The sequence below is a fragment of the Lampris incognitus genome, chromosome 1 (assembly GCF_029633865.1).
Source record: "Lampris incognitus isolate fLamInc1 chromosome 1, fLamInc1.hap2, whole genome shotgun sequence".
NCBI lineage: Eukaryota > Metazoa > Chordata > Actinopteri > Lampriformes > Lampridae > Lampris > Lampris incognitus.
Genome location: NC_079211.1, coordinates 54,844,202 through 54,868,831, shown reverse-complemented (window position 1 = coordinate 54,868,831; position 24,630 = coordinate 54,844,202). Strand labels below are relative to the sequence as shown.

At 44.7% G+C, this 24,630-nt stretch overlaps 1 protein-coding gene across 2 annotated transcripts in view; it reads left to right on the top strand.

Moving 5' to 3' along the window:
* The window catches only part of fermt3b (FERM domain containing kindlin 3b), a 44,308-nt gene extending 21,750 nt beyond the window's left edge, over nt 1-22,558 (top strand). The window contains exons 7-15 of one of the 2 annotated variants that reach the window (XM_056281511.1): nt 223-330; nt 3,201-3,335; nt 4,942-4,988; nt 5,839-5,963; nt 10,637-10,743; nt 15,423-15,647; nt 16,501-16,547; nt 18,413-18,554; nt 21,700-22,558. In XM_056281511.1, the coding sequence (XP_056137486.1) occupies nt 223-330; nt 3,201-3,335; nt 4,942-4,988; nt 5,839-5,963; nt 10,637-10,743; nt 15,423-15,647; nt 16,501-16,547; nt 18,413-18,554; nt 21,700-21,879 (1,116 nt within the window). In that variant the 3' untranslated portion in view covers nt 21,880-22,558. Of the gene's footprint in view, nt 1-222; nt 331-3,200; nt 3,336-4,941; nt 4,989-5,838; nt 5,964-10,636; nt 10,744-15,422; nt 15,648-16,422; nt 16,548-18,412; nt 18,555-21,699 lie in introns of both variants that reach the window. The other variant, XM_056281502.1, reaches the window with a different exon arrangement.
* Nucleotides 22,559-24,630: the final 2,072 nt, after the last annotated feature.

Here is a 24,630-nt window from a genome sequence, read left to right as displayed (position 1 = left end):
CTCTCTCTCTCTCTGTCTCTGTCTCACTCTCTCTGTCTGTCTGTCTCTCTCTCTCTGTCTCTCTCTCTCTTGCTCTCTGTCTGTCTGTCTCTCTCGCTCTCTGTGTGTGTCTCTCTCTCTCTCTCTCTCTGTCTCTCTCTCTCTCTCTCTGTCTCTATCTCTGTCTCACTCTCTCTGTCTGTCTGTCTGTCTCTCTCTGTCTCTGTCTCTCTCTCCCCCCAGTATGATGCGGTGCGTCTAACTCAGGTATACGAGCAGGCCCGCTGGGCCATCCTGCTGGAGGATGTCGACTGCACGGAGGAGGAGATGATGCTTTTTGGGGCCCTGCAGGTAGAATGACTCCTGACACACAAATGTGAAAACGGGGTTGTCACAGTTGTTGAAAAGGCGGTGGGGGTGGTGGTGGTAATGGGGCGTGGGGGGGGTTGGCTGAAACTGAGAAAATAAACTGAACTCACTATATCGGATTCTGCAAACAAAACAAGGTCTTTGAAAGGGGCCAACCACATAGTTACCACAGGAGTTTCTGTCAGCCCTCCACCCTTATGGTTGTTAAATGGGTTGTGTGAGCATGGGCAGCCAGAGCTACATATGAGACTTTAGATTGTGCGGCCGTGTGGTATAACAGCACATGTTGCCCCACACAGAAGGAAAAAGAAAACCCAGGGGGATCCTCAAAAGACGAGGATTGATGTGTCTCATAGTTTACATCAACATGTCTTATGGTTACTAACTGGGTGTACAGTGCGTATATAGAATTAAGCATACAGTGCATCGGGAAAGTATTCGCACCCCTTCACTTTCCCCACATGTTATGTTACAGCCTTATTCCAAAATGGAATAAAATCCTTTTTTGTTCTCATCAATCTACACACAATACCCCATAACGACAAAGTGAAAAAGGTTTTGTAGACATTTTTGCAAATTTATTAAAAATAAAAAACGGAAATATTGCATGCACATAAGTATTCACACCCTTTGCTATGACACTCAGAATTGAGCTCAGGTTCATCCTGTTTCCACTGATCATCCTTGAGATGTTTCTACATCTTGATTGGAGTCCACCCATAGTAAATTCAATGGATTGGACATGATTTGGAAAGGCACACACCCATCTATATAAGGTCCCACTGTTGACAGTGCATGTCAGAGCAGAAACCAAGCCATGAAGTCAAAGGAATTGTCTGTGGACCTCCAAGACAGGATTGTATCGAGGCACAGATCTGGGGAAGGGTACACAAACATTTCTACGGTTTTGAAGGTCCTGAAGAGCACAGTGGTCTCCATCATTCGTAAATGGAAGAAGTTTGGATCCACCAGGACTATTCCTAGAGCTGGCCGCCCAGCCAAACTGAGCAATCGGGGGAGAAGGGCTTTGGTCAGGAAGGTGACCAAGAACCTGATGGTCACTCTGACAGAGCTCCAGCGTTCCTCTGTGGAGATGGGAGAGCCTTCCAGAAGGACAACCATCTCTGCAGCACTCCACCAATCAGGCCTTTACGGTAGAGTGGCCAGACGGAAGCCTCTGCTCAGTAAAAGGCACATGACAGCCCGCTTGGAGTTTGCCAGAAAGCACCTAAAGGACTCTCAGACCATGAGAAACAAGATTCTCTGGTCTGATGAAACCAAGATTGAACTCTTTGGCCTGAATGCCAAACGTCACGTCTGGAGGAAACCAGGCACCTCTCATCACCTTGCTAATACCATCCCTACAGTGAAGCATGGTGGTGGCAGCACCATGCTGTGGGGATGTTTTTAAGCGGCAGGAACTGGGAGACTAGTCAGGATCGAGGGAAAGATGAATGGAGCAAAGTACAGAGAGATCCTTGATGAAAACCTGCTCCAGAGTGCTCAGGACCTCAGACTGGGGCGAAGGTTTACCTTTCAACACGACAACGACCCTAAGCACACAGCCAAGACAATGAAGAAGTGGCTTCGGGAAAAGTCTGTGAATGTCCTTGAGTGGCCCAGCCAGAGCCCAGACTTGAACCCCATTGAACATCTCTGGAAAGACCTGAAAATAGCTGTGCAGCGACGCTCCCCATCTAACCTTACAGAGCTCGAGAGGATCTGCAGAGAAGAATAGGAGAAATACCCCAAATATAGGTGTGCCAAGCTTATAGCTTCACACCCAAGAAGACTTGAGGCTGTAATCGCTGCCAAGGGTGCCTCAACCAAGTACTGAGTAAAGGGTGTGAATACTTACGTACATGCAATATTTCAGTTTTTTATTTTTAATAAATTTGCAAAAATTTCTACAAAACCTTTTTCGCTTTGTCATTATGGGGTATTGTGTGTAGATTGATGAGGGAAAAAAGGAATTTAATCCATTTTGGAATAAGACTGTAACATAACAAAAAGTGGGGAAAGTGAAGGGGTGTGAATACTTTCCGGATGCACTGTATATACAATTAAACTATGTGGTACCACACCACATAGTTTAATTGTATATATGCTGTGATGAACTGGCGGCCTGTCCAGGGTGTCTCCCTGCCTGCTGCTCAATGACTGCTAGGGTAGGCTCCAGCATCCCTGCGACCCCGATTGGGATAAGCGGCTTGGATAATGGATGGATGGTACCACACCATCAGTCCACAAGTCATTATGTACAAAGTAGCTCCAATCCAGGCATCGGGGTAGCGTAGCGTAGCCTATCATCACAGGGTTCGCCGGTTTGAAGCCCTGTGTTACCTCCGGCATGGTCGTGTCTGTGAGTGGGAAGCCGGATGTGGGTATGTGTCCCGGTCGCTGCACTAGCGCCTCCTCTGGTCGGTCAGGGCGTCTGTTCGGGGGGGGGAACTGAGGGGAATAGCGTGATCCTCCCATGCGCTACGTCCCCCTGGTGAAACTCCTCACTGTCAGGTGAAAAGAAGCGGCTGGTGACTCCACATGTATCGGAATGAGACATGTGGTAGTCTGCAGCCCTCCCCCCGGATCGGTAGAGGGGTTGGGGCAGCAACTGGCACGGCTCGGAAGAATGGGATGATTGGCCAGGTACAATTTGGGAGAAAATGGGGGGGGGGGATCCAAAAAAGAAAAAAGTAGCTGCAGTCTGCACTTGCTCGTCATGGAGGAGGAACTCATATTTGTTGATTTTGGCCGTTTAACCCACGGAGCAGCATGTGTTTTTAGGATGCTCGCTACTCTTCTTTTACATCTTGTGTGGATATGACCTATGATATCTTGACCCTCTGTCACAGTACCACATCAGCAAGCTGGCTCTGACGGAGCCCCAAACGCTGAGCACCAATGCCGCCATGGAGGACCTGGAGTCAGCCCTGCAGTCCCTGGAGGTCAAGATGGACGGCAATAGCAGCACCACCACGGATATATTGGTCAGACAACACAAATGTACTTTCCATACAAATGTCTGTTACAGACTTTCTGCTGGGGGTAGGGAAAAGTCTCACAGACGGACATTGATCCAAGTTTGTTTTCTGTTTTTTTATTTTGGGTTATCTTTATTGCGAGGAGAGACAGTGGTGAAGTCCATGTACATTTACATTACGTTACATTTACATTACAGTTACATTACATTTACATTACAGTTACGTTACAGTTAGTACTGGTCAGGCCACCATATCTCGAAGCCCTTATTGATGCAATGAGGCACATACTTCGAGAACATCCATAACTTCCATAACTTGAGATCCATAACTTGAGAACATCCATAACTTCCATAACTTGAGATCCATAACTGAGAACCTTGAGTACATACATACATAGAGAACACTCTACAAAGAACTGCCAGTGTGCGGCTTTCCAAAACACTTCACAATCATTTTGGAAAACCAACATCTCCTGAAGCTACTGAGGTCAATATCAAATAATAAAGCAAAACAAAACTATATGATTATACAGTTTTATATATCTATAAAGTTATATTTTGTAATTACATCAAATTATCTTCTTCTTTTGGCTGCTCTCGTTAGGGGGCGCCACAGCGGATTATCCGTTTCCATCGCTTCCTGTCCTCTGCATCTTCCTCTGTCACACCAGCCACCTGCATGTCCTCCCTCTCCACATCCATAAACCTCCTCTTTGGCCTTCCTCTTCTCCTCTTCCCTGGCAGCTCCATATTCAGCATCCTTCTCTCAGTATACCCAGCATCTCTCCTTCACACATGTCCAGACCATCTCAATCTTGTCTCTCTTGTTTTGTCTCCAAACCGTCCAACCTGAGGTGTCCCTCTAATATACTCGTTCCTAATCCTGTCCTTCTTCATCACTCCCAGTGAAAATCTTATCATCTTCAACTCTGCCACCTCCAGCTCCTCCTCCTTTCTTTTCATCAGTGCCACTGTCTCCAAACCATACAACATAGCTGGTCTCACAACCATCTTGTAAACCTTCCCTTTAACTCTGGCTGGTACCCTTCTGTCACACATCACTCCTGACACTCTTCTCCACCCACTCCACCCTGCCTGCACCCTCTTCTCCACCCACTCCACCCTGCCTGCACTCTCTTCTTCAACTCTCTCCCATAGCCCCATCCGATGCTGCCTAGCTACGTTCTCCCCTGTCACCACCTTCCAGTCGCTCTATCATGATATCAGATTTTGTCCTATTATTTTCTAAAGATGGAGTGTGGCATATCATGGGGGGGAAGAAAAGTGTGCGAATTGAATTCGGATTTTAATTTAATATTAGTGATCAGAAGTGCTGATGTGAAAGGCTGCAATGCTTAACTAATGGTAGATCCGTCAGTTTGGAGGGAGCCTTGAAAGCGTCATGTTGTCAGTCACACTGGCGGGAACTGGGATTTAATAAGCAGTGTATATGACTGAATAAACCCTTAGAAAAACAAGCATGTGAACTATGGCAGCTGAGGAGACGAGGACTGGCCTCGTGAAAATAAGTAGGGCCTAAACGTGTACATGATCTGAGAAAAGAGAAACATTTGTTGAATCTCTGATTTTAAAATGTGTTGACTTCCATACAGGAAAACATAACCGCACCACAGCTCAACGACTACCTGAAGATTTTCCGGTAAGGTTTACAGTCGTGTCACGCTGCTCAGGTCCATCAGACACACACAAACCGCTAAGGATTTATGTTGTATTTTCATCTTTAGTGCGTAGTCATTGCCTGCATTATAATTTTACCCCTGTAGCACCCAGGTATCTTCTCTTTTGGATCCTTATTCTATTAACATTATCATTCCTACAATAATGTCATGTCTGCAGTTCCTGCCCTTCTGGCTCCTCACCCATATGTAGAAGTTGTTTCACGCGTCCGGGTAGCATGGCAGTCTATTCCATTGCCCGCCAACATGGGGATCTGGGTTCCAGTTCCCGTGTTACCTACGGCTTGGTTGGGTGTCTCTACAGACACAATTGGCCATGTCTGCGGGTATGTGTCCTGGTCGCTGCACTAGCGCCTCCTCTGGTCGGTTGGGGCGCCTGTTCGGGGGGGGGGAACTGGGGGGAATAGCGTGATCCTCCCACGTGCTCCCCTGGTGAAACTCTTCACTGTCAGATGAAAAGAAGCGGCTGGTGACTCCACATGTATGGGAGGAGACATGTGGTAGTCTGAAGCCCTCCCCAGATCAGCAGAGGGGGTGGAGCAGCGACCGGGACGGCTTGGAAGAGTGGGGTAATTGGCCAAGTAAAATCTGGGGAGGAAAAAAGGGGGGGGGGTCCCAAAAAAAGAAGGTGTTTCATGACGGTGGGGGTCAACTTCCTAAAAGTGCCAGAGGAAATGAACCAGTGCTCGTCTTGCATATTTTGAAAGTGGACATTTTGAACATTAAGGAAGGCTTCTTTGCACTTTTGGATCTTTTTTTTGGCACTTTTGTGATGGACTCTTGGGTCTGTGATGGTGTGATCATCTGTTTCAGGCCAAAGCGGCTGACTCTGAAGGGATACAAGCAGTACTGGTTCAAGTTCCAAGACACCTCCATCTCCTACTTCAAGAGCAGAGAGGAGAGCATCGGGGAGCCCATTCAGAAGATAAATCTGAAAGGTACTGAATATCTTAGGTATGCACTTCTCTCCTCTCACCTAGCTGAATCTTAATACATAATTATACAACATGTGCTGTCTAAACCACATTCAGGGAAAGAAGTAAGAGCTTTAAGTCACAGCTCCCATCTCCCATACATATACATACATAGTATAGCTGAAGAGAAGATCATGACATGTGACACAGCTTGGACCATTGCTGCCTAAAGGCACTGTTCAGCACACCAGAACCACACGTTTACTGCTCTTATTTTAGATTGTTTGATGAGTAATAATAATCATTACATTTATATATACTGTGGCGCAGTGGTTAGCATGGTCGCCTGACAGCAAGAAGGTCCTGGGTTCGAGCCCCGGGGTAGTCCAACTTTGGGGGTCATCCCGGGTCGTCCTCTGTGTGGAGTTTGCATGTTCTCCCCGTGTCTGTGTGGGTTTCCTCCGAGGGCTCCGGTTTCCTCCCACAGTTCAAAGACATGTAGGTCAGGTGACTCAGCCATACTAAATTGTCCCTAGGTGTGTGTGTGTGTTGGGGGGGGGGGGCTGTGATGGCCTGGCGGCCTGTCCAGGGTGTGTCCCTGCCTGCCGCCCAGTGACTGCTGGGATAGGCTGAGAGCAGGATAAGCAGATTAGATAATGGATGGATGGATTACATTTATATAGCGCTTTTCTAGACACCCAAATCACTTAACATTGAAGGGGGTACCACTTCAACCACCACCAATGTGTCGCACCACCCAAGTGATGCACAGCAGCCATTTGCTGTGGTTTGACCAAAATAAACCACAACGGATAGAACCAGTTTTTCTTTTTCTCTCACTTAATCTTTCCTGTACATGAACTATTCATATAATGGATAACCCACCCATTATGAATGAATGAATGCATGAATGATGATTTATTTGGAGCATGTAAATTAGCCGGATATAACATACTGATAATCTACCGCCAATAATCTGAAGTGATCAGCAAATCCACACATCAAACTCAGCGAGCTAATCTCCATATGCATCAGATTATTTGTTACATGTTGGAAAAGCAGTAGGAGGAAGTCTACACTTATTTTTTCCTACCCCCTCTCACCTACTCTTGAGTTAACTCAGCTACTATACATTACAAAAAGGAAAAGAGAAAAAAAAATATATAACAAAAAATATATGACAAAAAAAGATCTATATATAATAACCCAGATATCCACTCGGTGTCATATAAAGGAAAATGGAAAAAATTAATTAGGAATGTTTGGAAATAAGTAAAACTTTAACAGTCAACACAACTCTTCATCCTCCCTGTATCTCATGAAAATCAGACCTATGTACTTCTTTTGAACTGCGTAATGTTTGTACTTTGTTTGAGTTCCATGCTCAAACTGTTCCACAGTTTTACCCCACAGATTGAAATGCCCATGCTCTTCAAAGTTGTTCAAACATAATTTCATCTCATCTCATCTCATCATCAGCTGCTTCTCCAAGGTCGGGTCGCGGTGGCAGCAAGCTAAGTAGGGCACTCCAGACGTCTCTCTCCCCAGCAACCCCCTCCAGCTCCTCCTGGGGGATCCCAAGGCGTTTGGACATATAGTCCCTCCAGCTAGTTCTGGGTCTACCCCGGGGTCTCCTCCCAGTTGGACGTGCCCAGAAAACCTCCAAAGGAAGGCGCCCAGGAGGCATCCTAATCAGATGCCCGAACCACCTCAACTGGCTCCTTTCAATGAAGGAGCAGCAGCTCTACTCCGAGCTCCCTCTGGATGTCCGAGCTCCTCACCCTTTCTCTAAGGATGAGCCCAGACACCCTACGGAGGAAACTCATTTCAGCCGCTTGTATCCGCAATCTCGCCCTTTCGGTCACTACCCAAAGCTCATGACCATAGGTGAGGGTTGGAACCAAGATTGACTGGTAACTGACCTTTCGCAAAGTCCCGCCCCCCTTAGTTACTGTTGCTATGCCCGTCAAGCATTTCAGAACTATCCAGGAAGTGGCCGGAAAACACCAAAACATGAAGGAAGAAATCAGCGCATTGTGTGGGTAAAAGTAACAGTAGTAATACGTTAGCTGTATTAGCTATCAATAATAGCTAGTAGCAAGCTTAGCTTGGAGCAGGCAGGTATTTGTGTTGATTCTGGATGGATCAAGCTGGCCATGGGGTCTGCTATACTGCCAAATCTATTGCTGACATTGCGCTTCTTGCGTTCTGGGTTTCGAGAAGGGAAAGAAAATTACACCCCCTCCAAACTTTTCACATATCTAGTATCCGATTTGCAGATCCCATAGGCTCACCGTTTCAGCATTTTGCTGTGTGTTTGAAAGCTTGACGGCCCGTGCTAAGGTAGGATTGGACAAGCACCGTTCTGGGGCGGTACTTTGCAAAAGGTCAATTGAGAGCTTTGCCTTCCAGCTCAGCTCCCTCTTCACCACAACGGTCCGGTACAACGTCCACATTACTGCTGATGCTGCACCAATCCACCTGTCAATTTCCCGCTCCATTCTACCCTCACTCGTGAACAAGACCCCGAGATACTTGAACTCCTTCACTTGAGGCTACAACTCATCCCCAACCTGGAGGGAGCAATCCACCATTTTCTGGTAGAGAACCATGGCCTCAGACTTGGAGGTGCTGACTCTCATCCCGGCCATTTCACACTCACTTGCAAACCGCCCCAGTGCACGCTGGAGGTCGCATTCTGATGTAGCCAACAAAACCACATCATCTGCGAAGAGCAGAGATGCAATTCTGAGGTTCCCAAAACGGACACACTCCTCACCTTGGTTGCACCTTGAGATCCTGTCCACTAATATCACAAACAGAATCGGAGAAAAAGGACAACCTTGGGGGAGTCCGATACCCACTGAAAACGTGTTTGACTTTGTGCCGAGAATGCGGACACAGGTTTAACTTTGGTTATACAAGGACTGGATGGCTTGTAGCAACTGCCCCGGTACCCCATACTCCCGCAGTACCCACCACAGAGTGCCCTGGGGTACATGATCGTAAGCCTTCTCCAAGTCCACAAAACACATGTAGACTGGCTGGTTAAACTCCCATGCCCCCCTCAGCACTTCCGCAAGGGTAAAGAGTTGGCCCGTTGTTCCATGGCCAGGACAGAATCCACATTGTTTCCCCTGGTTCGACAATCGGTCAGAGCCTCCTTTCCAGCACCCTAGAGTAGACTTTCCCTGGGAGACTGAGCACTTTGATGCCCTGATAATTGGAGCACACTCCACGAACCCCTTTTTTAAAATATGGGAACCACGACCCCAGTCTGCCACTCCACAGGTACTGTCCCCAACCTCCACGTGACACTGAAGAGGCGTGTCCTCCTCAAAGTGTTCTTAGCACTGCCCTACAACATCCCCAGTCCAGGTCAGCAGTTCCCCTCCCCAGCTGAACACAGCCTGAGTCAAGCCCTGCTTCCCCTTCCTGAGTCGCCAGATAGTTTGCCAGAACTTCCTCGAGGCCAACCGAAAGTCCTCCTCCATAGCCTCACTGAACTCCTCCCACACCTGAGTTTTTGCTTCTATGACCACCACCGAAGCCACAGCTCTTCTGGCCTCCTGGTACTTGTCTGCTGTTTCAGGAGACCCCTGGGCCAACCAAGTCTGAAAGGCCTCCTTCTTCAGCCTGATGGCTTCCCTCACTGCCGGTGTCCACCAGCGGGTTCTTAGGATACCATCTCGACAGGCACCGATGACCTTATGACCACAGCTCCTACCTGCCACATCTGCAAAAGGGACTTTGAACATGGCCCACTCAGACCCCATGTCCCCAGTCTCCCTCAGGATACACAAGAACTTCTTCCAGAGGTGGGAGTTGATGACCTCATGGACAGGGGCCTCCGCCAGACTTTCTAAGTTCACCCTCATTGCGTTTGGGTTTGCCAGGTCTGTCCGGCAGCCTTCCCCGCCATCTGATCCAACTCGCCACCAGGTGGTGGTCAGTTGACAGCTCTGCTCCTCTCTTCACCCGAGTGTCCAAAACAGATCTGATGATACGACCACAAAGTCTACCATCGATCTTCAGCCTAAGGTGTTCTGGTACCAAGTACACTTATGAACTACCTTATGTTCAAACATGGTGTTTGTTATTGCCAATCCATGACTCGCACAGAAGTCCAATAACAAGGCGCCGCTCGGGTTCCGATCAGGTACGCCGTTCCTCCCGATCATGCTCCCCCAGGTTTCTCCATCCTTGCCCACGTGAGCGTTGAAGTCCACCAGCATAACTATAGAGTCTTTATTTGTAAACCGATGTCTTTCAGTACAAAAGTAGGCTTTCTTGATGTAAGGGGGGAAAAAAATCAGGTCTCGGAGCTTTCAAAAGGATCGACCGCTCACTCCGCTATCTTGACCGGAAGCCCTGTATTGTGTGTGTATTTTATCGTGTGTATTATATACAATGTTTTTCAAAGACACCCCCCCCCCACACACACACACACAACTGTTCCTTTTCTCTCTTAGCCATAGCCGAGCTGACAGCCTTGTTTGGTGTAATGTCTAACGCCATACTCATTATTGTGGGTTTAAATCTGATGGACAACCTTTGTCATATGCCTCTCTCGTTCCTTTCATTTTGTTCCCTACTTTCTCCTCCATGGCCCATACCATATACCAGAGCAGCAATGACAGTCCACTAATCTGTGTGAGATAAGAGCATGGCATACTCATGTTTTGACTTGCCAACAGGATGTGAGGTTGTTCCAGACGTTAACATCGCCGGACAGAAGTTCCTTATTAAGCTGTTGATTCCAACCCCTGAGGGAATGACCGAGGTCTATCTGCGTTGCGAGGATGTGAGGCTAAGCATGCACACACCAGTGTTGTAGTCGAGTCACTAAACCTCGAGTCCGAGTCGAGTCTCGAGTCCCCAGTGTTCGAGTCCAAGTCCAAGTCCGAGTCACCAAAGAAAAGTCGAGTCAAGTCCGAGTCGAGTCCCCATTACCTGAGTCCGAGTCGAGTCCCTATTACCCTAGTCCGAGTCCGAGTCATCAAGGTTGAGTCTGAGTCGAGTTCCAAGATGGCTCCAGTGATCCACTCGGGCACAGTCAAAGATCTGACATACAAATAAAAACGGTCTACATTAAACATAAATGACACAGCTGTCACCATTTCAAAGGGAGTTTAATTACTTTGTAACACGATAGCCAAACAAATGCACACCCACACACTCGCACACACGCACGCGCAAGCATGCGCGCACACACACATTTTTAGAACAGTCTGAATTTCTTTGACATTCTGAACATTGGATGTGCTTCAAAACAGCTGGATAGCTGTGAATAGCATGATATTAGCAAATGGTGGAAACAGTATACAGAAGTAAGTTCCACAGCATACAATACAATCATAAAAACTAGTCAAAAGACATTGTCTCTCAGGAATAGTTAGGAACAAAAGGCTGGTGGCACTAGTTTTAAGCATACACGTTGCATACAAGCATACAAGATCTGACAGCATGGAACTACTCAACCTTGCACGGTGAGGCCTCATCAAAATGCCTCCATGACTAAATACCCTTTCAATGGGCGCACTGGAGGCAGGGATAGAGAATACCTGTGTGGCAATCTGATAGAGAGGGTAGGGAATTTGGATTTTTTTTGCTGCCAAAACCTGAGGCACGGGACTGAGTCAGAGTCCTGCTCAGCGATCAAGTCGAGGTATGCAGTCAACTGAGCCTGGCCAGACGGCTTCTTCTCGGTGGAGGAGGGAGTCCTCCTATAGTGGGAGAACATTCTCAACTGCTTCTCAGGAGGAGACTCTGAAAGTTCACCTTCCCCTGGTCCTGTTGCTTCCGCTGCATCTGCTGTTGATACCGCTTGCTTGTCACCCTCTGCCTTTATATACTCTGAAATGAGAGGGGGGCATGGGGGACTCATTACAAATATGTTATTGACTAGGCCTACATGACAAATGACATGTCTATGTGCTTTATTGTAACACCTTCAATGATATAAACATCACAACAATCAAATAGTTAATCACTTAACTAACATTAATCAAAACATTTCTCACCTTTGATCTCAGTCTTCAGCACATCTTTGATGTCACTGTCCAGCTGCACATCATGTTCTAGCCACTGGAAGCCAAATGCTGGGTCCAACACAGATGCTATGACGTAGGCATTGGTGAAAGGAAATTTGGTGGGGCCTCTTCCTTCAGCTGGCTCACATCCTGGTATCTTGACTGCACTGAAAACCTCTGCAAACCTTGTTTTCAAGGAGCTCTCCAGAGCTCTCACCAGAGGCCCACAGTATCTGGCTTTTCCTCTTATTTCCTGCAGGTGACAGCGCAGAGTGAGGACACAGGGCACAATCACACTGACGGTGACAGTAGTCTCACCCTGAGTTAGGTTGGTTGCCTCTAAGAACGGATCAAGAACTTCGATCAGTTCTTTAAGCTGAGCATACTCTCGCGGGGATAAGATAAGGCTTTTGTGCCCCTCTGATTCCAACACACTGGACAGCTTTTGCATGTCTAAATGCACATAAGCCTTCACCTGCTTCAGAGTGGAATTCCATCATGTGGCATTCGCTGTTGGAATTGTTGCATCACCAAAACACGCTTCAAAGCCGTCTTTAAACGAGGTGCCACTGTGGAGGAGGTTGGCTGCACGGGATAGCTTTGCTAGGGTGCTTGACAGCCCACTGGTGTCTTTCAGACCATCTTTTATGACCAACTGCAGTGAATGTGTGAAGCATGATAGTCTCTGCATCTTACAGTTCTCAGCCTAAGTGTCATTGACTGTCTGTTGATCTTCTGGCATCAGGTCTTGCCATATTTCATCATCCTCCTCAAATGTGCTGGGATCATGAGCTTCAGCATCACAAGGATCCTCTAGGGGAAAGCTGGCCTGGAAAGCTTTTCTCATGTTGGATGCATTGTCAGTTATGACAAAGTTGATCTTGTCCTTAATCAGGTATTCTTCAGCACAGCATTCAAACATCATTGCAATCTTCTCTCCTGAGTGTTTCCCATGCACTCTTTTGCAGGAAAGAAGATATGACTGAAGGCTGAGTTCCTGTTTTTTTTATCCATTGCCACTGTGTGTGCTGTCACTCCAAGGAATGACTGCATCTTTCGATCACTCCAAATGTCTGTGGTAACAGCAACACTCGATGCTTCTGCCAGCTGGTTCTTTATCTGTTCTTTCTTGACTTCCACCATTCCTGGAATGGTCACAGAGGAAATTGTGGATCTTGCTATAGGCCGGTACTGAGGGTCCAGGACATGCAGGAAGTGCTTGAAGTCCTCGTTGTCAATGATGGAGAGTGGCAAGCAGCACTTAATGATTAGATCTTTTACAAGGGAATCACTTATAGCCTTCTGACGTGGATGTTTGAGGTCGTACATCCTTTGCTGTCCATCATTTAAAAATGATGTGATAGTCTTCTGACCTGGAGCAGCTGGCATCACATCTGAAGCAGTGGAGGCAAAGTATTCTTGGAACCTAGGGGAAGATAGGATACACACTTTAGCTTGCTGATGCCAAACTGTTTCAAGTAATCTTTCTTACAGCAAAAAATGTGTAACGTTATAGCTATAACAATATGCAATAACAATACAAATGTTACACATTATACACATAGTTGTTTGAACCATAACCAGTTAAGTTACATATTTAGTTATCTATATAACTAACATTACCATATTAGTAGATTAACTAATGTAAGCTAGCTGGATAAATGAAAAGTATGAGAAAAGATACATAATTTATGAGACTAACAGGACAGGGATTAATTAGCAAAACCCAGTCATTTAATTATTGATTTAAGTATGTTACATGCTACCTAGCTGAGCTTTAACTCTCTATCCTCCGTGAGTCTGTATGTTTATTCTGTATGGGTCAGGGAGGGTGTGATTTTGTTAGAAGATAGAGCCAGTTCATAGTACTGTTCAAAAGCTATGTCGCGCATGTCTATTTTTAGAATTTGGCACACCCAATGCTGCATATATGCAAAGAAAAATATCCCCATATTTACAGTAGCCTATGCGGTGTCACGAATCACGATACGGTTCGGTAGTTTTCGGTACATCGGGGGGGGGGGGGGAAATGCCACATCCGTCAAATCTTGTACCGTCTCCAGCTCTCAAGAAAACCAGTGGCGGCATCCACATTAGCTTTCTTCAATTAGTCCATTTAGCGAGTAATAGCCTACAATTATTTTTATTTGCATTGTAAAGTTGTGTACATTTTATCAACATTATTTGTGGATGCATATAGGCTAGACTTCTTCCTTCTCCGCACTTGGAGAATATTCATGGCGGAGATCTGCCATGTGCGGATTTGTTATTGCTAGTTAAGATTAATGCTAACACGGTAGTTCAGAGTGGTGTGTTTTTTCCGTTAAGTGTATGCTACTTGGTAATTAGCTAAATGATAAATAAGAAAAATCCGTTTTAATCTCCCTATAACACGAAGACGCTGCGTGTTACTTACCAACTCATCATTAGTGAGATCGATGGCACGCTCGTGCCGAAAGCGAACCGTACTGTGACTTTTCTGTGCAATGCTGCATTAGCATTCTAACAGTAACGTTACTTAACTTACCTATACAATTTCACTTGGTTCTAGTGATATGATATACCCGTCACACGACCTGACCGAACATCTTGGACCAGTGGTTGAGTTACTTCAGAGGCTATTGTTACCGTAGCTAGATAGCTAGCTAGCTAACGTTAACTGATCACCAACCATATCATCAACTGACTGCATATCACTTACTTTTCTGGGTGCATCCTTGACAGATGTCTGTTGAAGTTTGAGGTTGTCCCGGTCTTCTCCTCAATAGCTCGTTTACATATCGAACATCTAGCAGTGATCTTGCTGGAATTTGTTGTAAAATCTGTGTAAGCAAAGAGCACAATTCAGGTTGTCTCTTTAGGCATCTTCGCGCTACTGAACATGACGGTATGCACGCCACGTGAATCCGCATGTAGGTGGAACACACGTGCCTGCCCTTACACGAAATTGAATAATGTTACAGTATTAATATAGCTATCAATATATTTTAATAGGGCCTATTATTTTTAAAAAATCTAACAAAAACAGTCTTTATTAATTAAAATGTCAGAGTCCGGGTCTCCAACTTCCGAGTCCGAATGCAGTAAATTCGCGAGTCCGAGTCCGAGTCCGAGTCATCAGTGCTCAAGTCCAAGTCGAGTCACGAGTCATGAAAATCAGGACTCGAGTCGGACTCGAGTCCGAGTCCTGGACTCGAGTACTACAACACTGGCACACACACACACACACACACACAAACATTTTGCATGCTTATACATAGGTAGGCTAATATACATAATCATCCCTCCCTGCCACAAACTGTATCTCTACTTTCCAAATCCCCTTCTTCTCTCGCTCTCCTATGTCTTTCTTTCTGTATCTCTATCTTTGCCACTCCTTTTCTTCTTCTCTATATTTCGCCTCCTCGACCATTCCCCCCATTCCGCTGCTGTTCTTCCTGCTCCGTCTCAGGAGCAGCAGTATGCAAAGTGGATGGCTGCGTGTCGGCTGGCTTCCAAAGGGAAGAACTTGGCCGACAGCAGCTTCCAGACCGAGATCCAGAGCATCCGCTCTTTCCTGGCCATGCAGAAGACCAACCCCACTTCCCACAACAGCAATGCGCCAGCCACCGATGACAGCATCAACACCCACAGCCTGGTGTCCCCGCGCTACCACAAGAAGTACAAGCCCAAACAGGTGCGAGGGCATGGGGGAGGGTGTGTGTCTTTGCAGTAAGTGCACACACACCGGCGTTTGCACAGAGGCATCAGAAAGGCCATCTTCTTATCCAGAGGTGTTGTTCAGAACCCAGCACAAGCAATGAGAGTCCAAGATAAGAAGACACTCAAACCCTTCTGTCAGGGGTTGTTCTGTTGGTTAGTGGTTTGGAATGAGGTCCTCAGGTACTACTGGTTTTCTGTTTTACCAGGTAGTTCAGAGGCTGTAAGTCCTGGAACAGCAGGTGGGTGTAATGAACTACCTGCCAGAACAGAAAATCAGGAGTACTAATGGTCTGTGAAGACCTGATTGAAAACCACTGCTGTAGATTATCCCGGAAATATAATCATTGTATTAGATTGTAAACAACTGACAAAGTTATGGAGATATACTCTATGAAGACATTTATATAAATGTATCTACACATGTACACACACAGTTATTTCTTAAGCGTTACTTAATTCATATTCCTCAGATGTGTGGGAGACTGAATTACAATTATTGGGAGACTGAATTACAGCAGCCTCCCTTTGTGTTGATAATTCCTACTGAATATGACATTGTTAGACAACATTGCTATTTCAATGCATTGCATGATATTCATAGGTGTGAATAATCTACTCCGGCTCCAGCTTAAAATAAAAGGACTGTTCTGGATGCAAATCTCTTGCCATACTTGCATTTTAGGACGAGTACTAATGTTTGAAATATGACTAAATGCAACTGAGCCAATAGTCTGTGTCTTTCCCTGTAGCTGACCCCACGTATCCTGGACGCCTACCAGAATGTGGCTCAGCTCTCCCTGACTGACGCCCTGCTGCGCTTCCTGCAGATCTGGCAGGCCCTGCCTGACTTCGGCATCTCATACGTTGTGGTCAGGTAGGTAGAGTGAGTAGTATCGGCGATAAATCCTGGCTTAGCTACATGTCCAGGCATAGCCTTGCTAGTTGCCATCTTCCTTTTTAATCTCACAGATGTATTACTCCCTCAATAGTGCTAGTGCAAACTCTGCAGCTTTTAGCCCAAACTTTTTTGCTTTTTCTTTGAAAAGAGTGCTTTCATTTCCAAGCACTCATTCCCCTCACAATGTTGAACAACCTAAGGTGTGGTGTAGCTAACCAGGCTAGAGAAGTCCAGTTTAATTTCTTTATGCACTAGTAGAAAATAAACAGAGAGCTGGTCCGTCCTTGGGTCCGGTGCGACCAAGGACCACGGCTCTGCCTGGAGCTGCACCTGAAAAGGAGGTACCGAAGGCAGTCTGACAGAACGCAGAAACGGGGCAGGCTAAGCTAACTGCTAGCCCATGCAGACCAGCAGTTCCAACAGTCATCCTGGCTGACATTTGTTCTTTAGACAGTGATTTTTTGTTGCTTAGTTTGGATATAGTATGTGTTTACTTTGGATATATACTTGTGTCTTCTAGTTTGGATATATGTGTTCTAGTTTGGGTATATGTGTTTTAGTTTGGATATATGTATTCTAGTTTGGATATATGTGTTCTAGTTTGGATATATTTGTTCTAGTTTGGATATATGTATTCTAGTTTGGATATATGTATTCTTAGTTTAAATATATGGGTTCTTAGTTTGGATATAAGACTTTACTTTGGATATATGTGTTCTAGTTTGGATATATGTATTCTAGTTTGGATATATGTATTCTAGTTTGGATATATGTCTTCTTAGTATAAATATATGGGTTTCCTAGTTTGGATATAAGACTTTACTTTGGATATATGTGTTCTTGTTTGGATATATTACATTACATTACATTACATTACATTACATTACATTACAGTCATTTAGCCGGCGCTTTTATCTAAAGCGACTTACATATACAACTTACAACTTAGAATATATCTATTCTTAGTTTAGATATACGTGTGTGGTTTGGATATGTGTGCTAACTTTGGATATATGTGTTCTTAGTTTGGATCTATGTGTTCTAGTTTGGATATAGGTGTTCTAGTTTGGATATACTATGTCTTCTTAGTTTGGATATATGTGTTCTTAGTTTGGATATATGTGTTCTAGTTTGGATATATGTGTTCTTAGTCTGGAAATACTTGTATGTGTTCTTAGTTTGGATATATGTGTTTAGTTTGGATATAGGTGTTCTAGTTTGGATATATGTGTTCTCAGTTTGGATATTTGTGTTCTTAGTTTGGATATAGGTGTTCTAGTTTGGATATAGGTGTTCTAGTTTGTATATATGCGTTCTAGTTTGGATATATGTATTCTAGTTTGGATATATGTCTTCTAGTTTGGATATATATATGTTCTTAGTTTGGATATATGTGTTCTTAGTTTGGATATATGTGTTTAGTTTGGATATATGTCTTCTAGTTTGGATATATATGTTCTTAGTTTGGATATATGTGTTCTTAATTTGGATATATGTATTCTTAGTTTGGATATATGTCTTCTTAGTTTGGATATATGTACTCTTGGTTTGGATATATGTGTTCTTAGTTTGGATATATGTCTTCTAGTTTGGATTTATATGTTCTTAGTTTGGATATATGTGTTCTTTTAGTTTTTGGATATGTGTTTTTGTCTTTGTGTTGCACTGTTGTGGGCTGGGAGAAACGATATTGCGTTTAATTTCATGTACACAAGTACATGAAGTGAAATGACAAAGTGTTCCTGATTCCTGAGATACCATGCACTGAAAAGTCAACAGTATCTGCGGAGCAAGGTGTGGACATGGAGACTTGAACTGAAAATTAACATTTGGCCCAACAGGTTCAAGGGCAGCCGCAAAGACGAGGTACTGGGAATCGCACCCAACCGTCTGATCCGCATCGACCTGGGGGTGGGCGACGTGGTCAAGACCTGGCGGTACAACAACATGAGACAGTGGAATGTCAACTGGGACACGCGACAGGTCACGCTCACCCTCTTGTCTCTCTTCCTTTCATGGCAAACAGCGCAGGGCTTATCTGGCACATGTGTGGCTAGCTGAAGGGAACTGTGGTGTTGAGTCAGGTAGAAAAGACTGCAGGCTCATATCTGCTGCTGTCGTTTGTGCAGCGAGACACTGTGCAGATTCACATGGTCCTTTTCATTGCTGTCAAGTCTCCCATTTCTGTGCAGGGCTGTGTCTGTACTCAAATCCAACCCTGTTACGTCCTAACCGTGATCAAGACAAAGGACGTTGAGACCTTTCCAGCATCACAGTAATCAGATACAAAACATAGCAGAAGCACCCGGCAGCAGAATTCCATAGCTCCTCTCTCAGTAAAGGAAAGCGGTCACAGCCTGTATAACTGAGGAGTCAATATTTTCTTCGTGTTGAATTATTCTGCTTAAGCATGATAATTCACTTGTATTTTTGCTGCAGTATTTTGCATTTTGAGTCTCAGACAGACAGCACGGTGGCGCAGTGGTTAGCGTGGTCGCCTCCTCCCACAGTCTAAAGACATGTAGGTCAGGTGACTTGGCCGTACTAAATTGTCCCTAGGCGTGTGTGTGTGTGTGCGCCCTGTGATGGCCTGGCGGCCTGTCCAGCGTATCCCCCCACCTGCCACCCAATGACTGCTGGGATAGGCTCCAGCATCCCCACGAGCCTGAGAGCAGGATAAGTGGTTTGGATAATGGATGGATGGATGGAGTCTTAGCCAGTTTAAATTCTCTCAGGTGTAACTATAATCCCTATGAAGTGTGTCTTAAGCGCTAAATCTTTTTGAATTACAGGCCATTCATTACACAGATATAAAGTGCTTTATGAGTAAAATAGATGCAACTGAGTAAAAATATCTCTAATTTGCTTCCTTGTCATTATAATGTGAACTTGCACCAAACACAAATCACCTTGTTACAGCCACAGCTTGTCTAAATCCTTTGTGTCCGGGGAAGAAATGGTAACTAGCTGTTAAACGTGAATACAAGGTGGATGTTGAACGCCATGCTCTCTGCTATCATTATGGTAATTAGCATTCAATATTCACTTCACCCCCCCCTTTTACTCCCAAATTGTACTTGGCCAATTACCCCACTCCTCTGAGCTGTCCCAGTCGCTGCTCCACCCCCTCTGCTGATCCGGGGAGGGCTGCAGACTACCACATGCCTCCTCCAATACATGTGGAGTCACCAGCCGCTTCTTTTCACCTGACAGTGAGGAGTTTCACCAGGGGGACGTAGCGCGTGGGAGGATCACGCTATTCCCCCCACCCCCCCCACCCCTCATGAACAGGCGCCCCGACCGACCAGAGGAGACGCTAGTGCAGCGACCAGGACCCATACCCACAGACACGGCCAATTGTGTCTGTAGTGACGCCTGACCAAGCCGGAGGTAACACAGGGACTCGAACCGGTGATCTCCGTGTTGGTAGGCAACGGAATAGACCACCATGCTACCCAGATGCCCATATTCACCTCATATTCCAGTTTAACAGCTAACTACTATTGAGCCCTGTGACACAAAGGATTCAAAATACTTGGTACAATTTGATTTGGGAACTTAAGCCATGCAGTGTTTGATGTAGAGTAACTAACAGCACATCATAATGACAAGGACCCAAACTAGAGATGTAGTCAAACCTCTATTCTACTCGTATAGTACTCACCATAGTTCAGTCACATCTCTTTTACTCATTTATGAATTGGCTATTTTGCATAATAAATGGCCTGGAGCTAAAAGCATTTCTGAATATGCTGATGTTGGTCATCTTTTACATTTACAAGTGTGAAGAGGTGCTGCTCTTAACTGTGCTTGCAGAAACTTCTCACCATGCTTCCAGCAATGTCATATCATCTCCTTTCCTGGCAGGAGTCTTCAGAGGCGGTTAACTTACAGTCTACAGTTAGTCATGACACTCCAGCACACCAGCAGCATGGAAGGACCGATACTGAAGGACCGATGTATCGGTCTTCCAGTATCGGTCCCACGACTCCACCATAGGCAGATAGGGAGTGACAGCAGATGGCCTTACAGGCTTGGGACTACTTTCCAAAAAAAAAAAAAACAACTACAAAGAAGCTGCTTGGCCGGATTATCAACAAAATCATCAGACACAACACATTGCCCCTTGGGAAAATGGGATATGACAGCTGATACCCTAAATAAGTCTCAAGACTTCAAGTGAAAAAATTAGAAATGGCTGTTGCTGACAAACTAAAACAGTGGACACAGATTAGGAAAAACATGTCCCTCCTGCCGGTTCGAATCCCCGTGTCGCCTCCGGCTTGGTCGGGCGTCGCTACAGACACAATTGGCCGTGTCTGCGGGTGGGAAGCCGGATGTGGGTGTGTGTCCTGGCCGCTGCACTAGCGCCTCCTCTGGTTGGTCGGGGCGCCTGTTCAGGGGGGAGGGGGAACTGGGGGGAATAGCGTGATCCCCCCACGCGCTACGTCCCCCTGGTGAAACTCCTCCCTGTCAGGTGAAAAGAAGCGGCTGGCGACTCCACATGTATGGGAGGAGGCATGCCCTCCCCGGATCAGCAGAGCGGGTGGAGCAGAGACCAGGACGGCTCGGAAGAGTGGGGTAGTTGGCCAAATGCAATCAGGGAGGAAAATCCACAACATAAATAAATAAAAACATTCCCCTCCTGATGAATCCTGGTTCAGTCCATGCCACGGTGACGGAAACTGGTTAGAAAACCATGTGTCCATAGCTCAGCACGGGGACATTGTTGGCTGCTTGTGGTAGTGTTGGCTGTGTTTTCATGGCAAACATAATACCCAATACCACAAGTCCCAGGTAAGGCCTCCGCAACATAACAAATGGGCTGATCTTAAAGCAGTGTCCTGTCACCAAACCTTAATCCAGTTGAAAATTACATTAAGGTTCCATCATTACATGGGATTGGCCAAATCAATACGACTGTAGGAGTTGGTATGGACAAGCATTCCTTTGAAATGCGGTCAACATCCTGAGGAGGCCTTGCTCTGGCGAATTCAGGCTGATCTGAATGCAAAACAAGGTGCAACGCACCATGAGGGTATTACTAATGTCTTGTCCACTCACATATTTCCTCCTCCTCCTCCTCCTCCTCCTGTTTGTCCGTCCATGTATTTCCCAACCGTTACAGGTGGCCATCGAGTTTGATAAAAACGTGAATATCGCCTTCAGCTGTGTGACTGCTGACTGCAAGATCATTCACGAGCTCATCGGAGGCTACATCTTCATGTCGACCCGCAGCCGTGACCAGAGCGACACGCTCAACGAAGAGCTCTTCCACAAGCTGACCGGTGGCCACGAAGCTCTCTGAAGCTGGCATTGACGCGCAAAGGATCCGTATCCTCCGGTTGCTGAGGCCAAGATCCCGTCCTCCCCTGGCCTTTCAAACAAGGACAGACCATGAGCAATGCTGTTTTCTAATGCTTAGAGAGCCACTAGAAAACCTGACCCTTCCAGTTCCAGACTAAGTATTATGTTCCCTTAGCAGAACCCGCAACTTAACAGATATTATGTTCCATCCATAACAGATATTGTGTTCCAACCTGCAACTTAACAGATCTATCCAACTAGCTAGAAGACTACCTGTCTGTCCATTACTCTTTAAACATGTAAGGACACCTGTCGGCTCAGCCGGCCTTTCTTCACTGTGTCCAAGCTAGCCACATCGGTGGATAGAATGTTAAACGGGATCCCACTGTTTTAAGATTGGTTGTCCTCTTCTTTACATTCCTCTCCTCTCCTGGGTCATAGTATCAGGCTATGACTCACTATGGACCGAGACCTCCACCTTCACCTCATCTTGTGAGGCATTCTAATCAGTGTTGCCGTCTTAACATGTCGCTCTACCAGAGCTGTCGTAGTATTGTTCTAATGTTTAGCTGAAAACTGCTGTATTTACGGAGTAGAGCAGCCATGTTTGCCAAATGTCTAAAACGTGCACAGTAAATACAGAAATACCACTGACCTACTCATGAATAACCTTTATTAAAGTCAACACAATTCAGTTTTTGTCATCTTTTGCAGTATTCCCTTCCATGATCACAGTTTGGGTTCATTTGTGCAGTTCATGTTTTGAAGTGTGTGTCCTCATGTCTACGATTCCTGCTGTCATACTCAGTGGTTTCCTTCACAGGAAGCTTCTGTCGGGTTATCTCCTGGTCCATGTCTGTGTGCGTTCATGCGTTCATATCTGAGAACAGCAGTCTGGAAAGACCATTAACTAAAACCACAGGGTCCGTCTTCCATCCAGAAGCATTGACGTGTTTCCTCCTCTCATGGGACCGTTCAAAGAAGGAAGTCCAGTTGCAGCTGCTGTTCTGAAAGGCCGGGTTGCTACTGCCTCACCGAACACATATAGTACCAAGTGTACAACAGCTTGTCCTGATGCATCTGCCCATTTATTACAACACAAAAGTCAGACAAAACATTTATTACCAACACAATAGTGAGAGACAACATTTATTACCAAAACAATAGTGAGAGAAAACATTTATTACCAACACAATAGTGAGACAAAACATTTATTACCAACACAATAGTAAGACAAAACATTTATTACCAACACAATAGTGAGACAAAACATTTATCACCAACACAATAGTGAGAGAAAACATTTATTACCAACACAATAGTCAGAGAAAACATTTATTACCAACACAATAGTTAGACAAAACTTTTATTACCAACACAATAGTGAGAGACAACATTTATCACCGACACAATAGAGACAAAGCATTTATAACAACAAAATAGTGACACAAAACATTTATTGCCGACAAAATAGTGAGACAAAACATTTGCTATCAACATAAAAGTGAGACAGTGTGGTGGACACGACAACAAAACATTTAATACCAACACAATAGTCAGAGAAAACATTTATTACCAACACAATAGTGACACAAAACATTTATTACCGACACAATAGTGAGACAAAACATTTATTACCAACACAATAGTGACACAAAACATTTATTATCGACAAAATAGTGAGACAAAACATTTGCTATCAACACAAAAGTGAGACAGTGTGGTGGACACGACAACAAAACATTTATTACCAACACAATAGTCAGATAAAACACTTATTACCAACACAATAGTGAGACAAAACATTTACTATCAACACAATAGTGAGACAAAATATTTATTACCGACACAATAGTGCGACAAAACATTTATTAGCAACACAATAGTGAGACAAAACATTTATTACCAACACAATAGTGACACAAAACATTTATTACCAACACAATGGTGACACAAAACATTTATTACCAACACAATAGTGACACAAAACATTTATTACCGACAAAATAGTGAGACAAAACATTTGCTATCAACACAAAAGTGAGACAGTGTGGTGGACACGAAAACAAAACATTTATTACCAACAAAATAGTCAGAGAAATCATTTATTACCAACACAGTAGTGAGACAAAACATTTATTGCCAACACAATAGTGAGAAAAAACATTTATTACAAACACAATAGTGAGACAAAACATTTACTGTCAACACAATAGTGAGACAAAACATTTATTACCAACACAATAGTGAGACAAAACATTTATTACCAATACAGTAGTGAGAAAAAACATTTATTACCAACACAATAGTGACACAAAACATTTATTACCAACACAATGGTGAGACAAAAAATTTATTACCAACACAATAGTGACACAAAACATTTATTACCGACAAAATAGTGAGACAAAACATTTGTTATCAACACAAAAGTGAGACAGTGTGGTGGACACGAAAACAAAACATTTATTACCAACACAATAGTCAGAGAAAACATTTATTACCAACACAGTAGTGAGACAAAACATTTACTTCCAAAACACTAGTGAGACAAAACATTTATTACCAACACAATAGTGACACAAAACATTTATTACCGACACAATAGTGAGAGACAACATTTATTACCAATACAATAGAGAAACAAAACATTTATTACCAACACAATAGTGACACAAAACATGTATTACCAACACAATAGTGAGACAAAATTTTTTTACCAAGACAATAGTGAGACAAAACATTTATTACC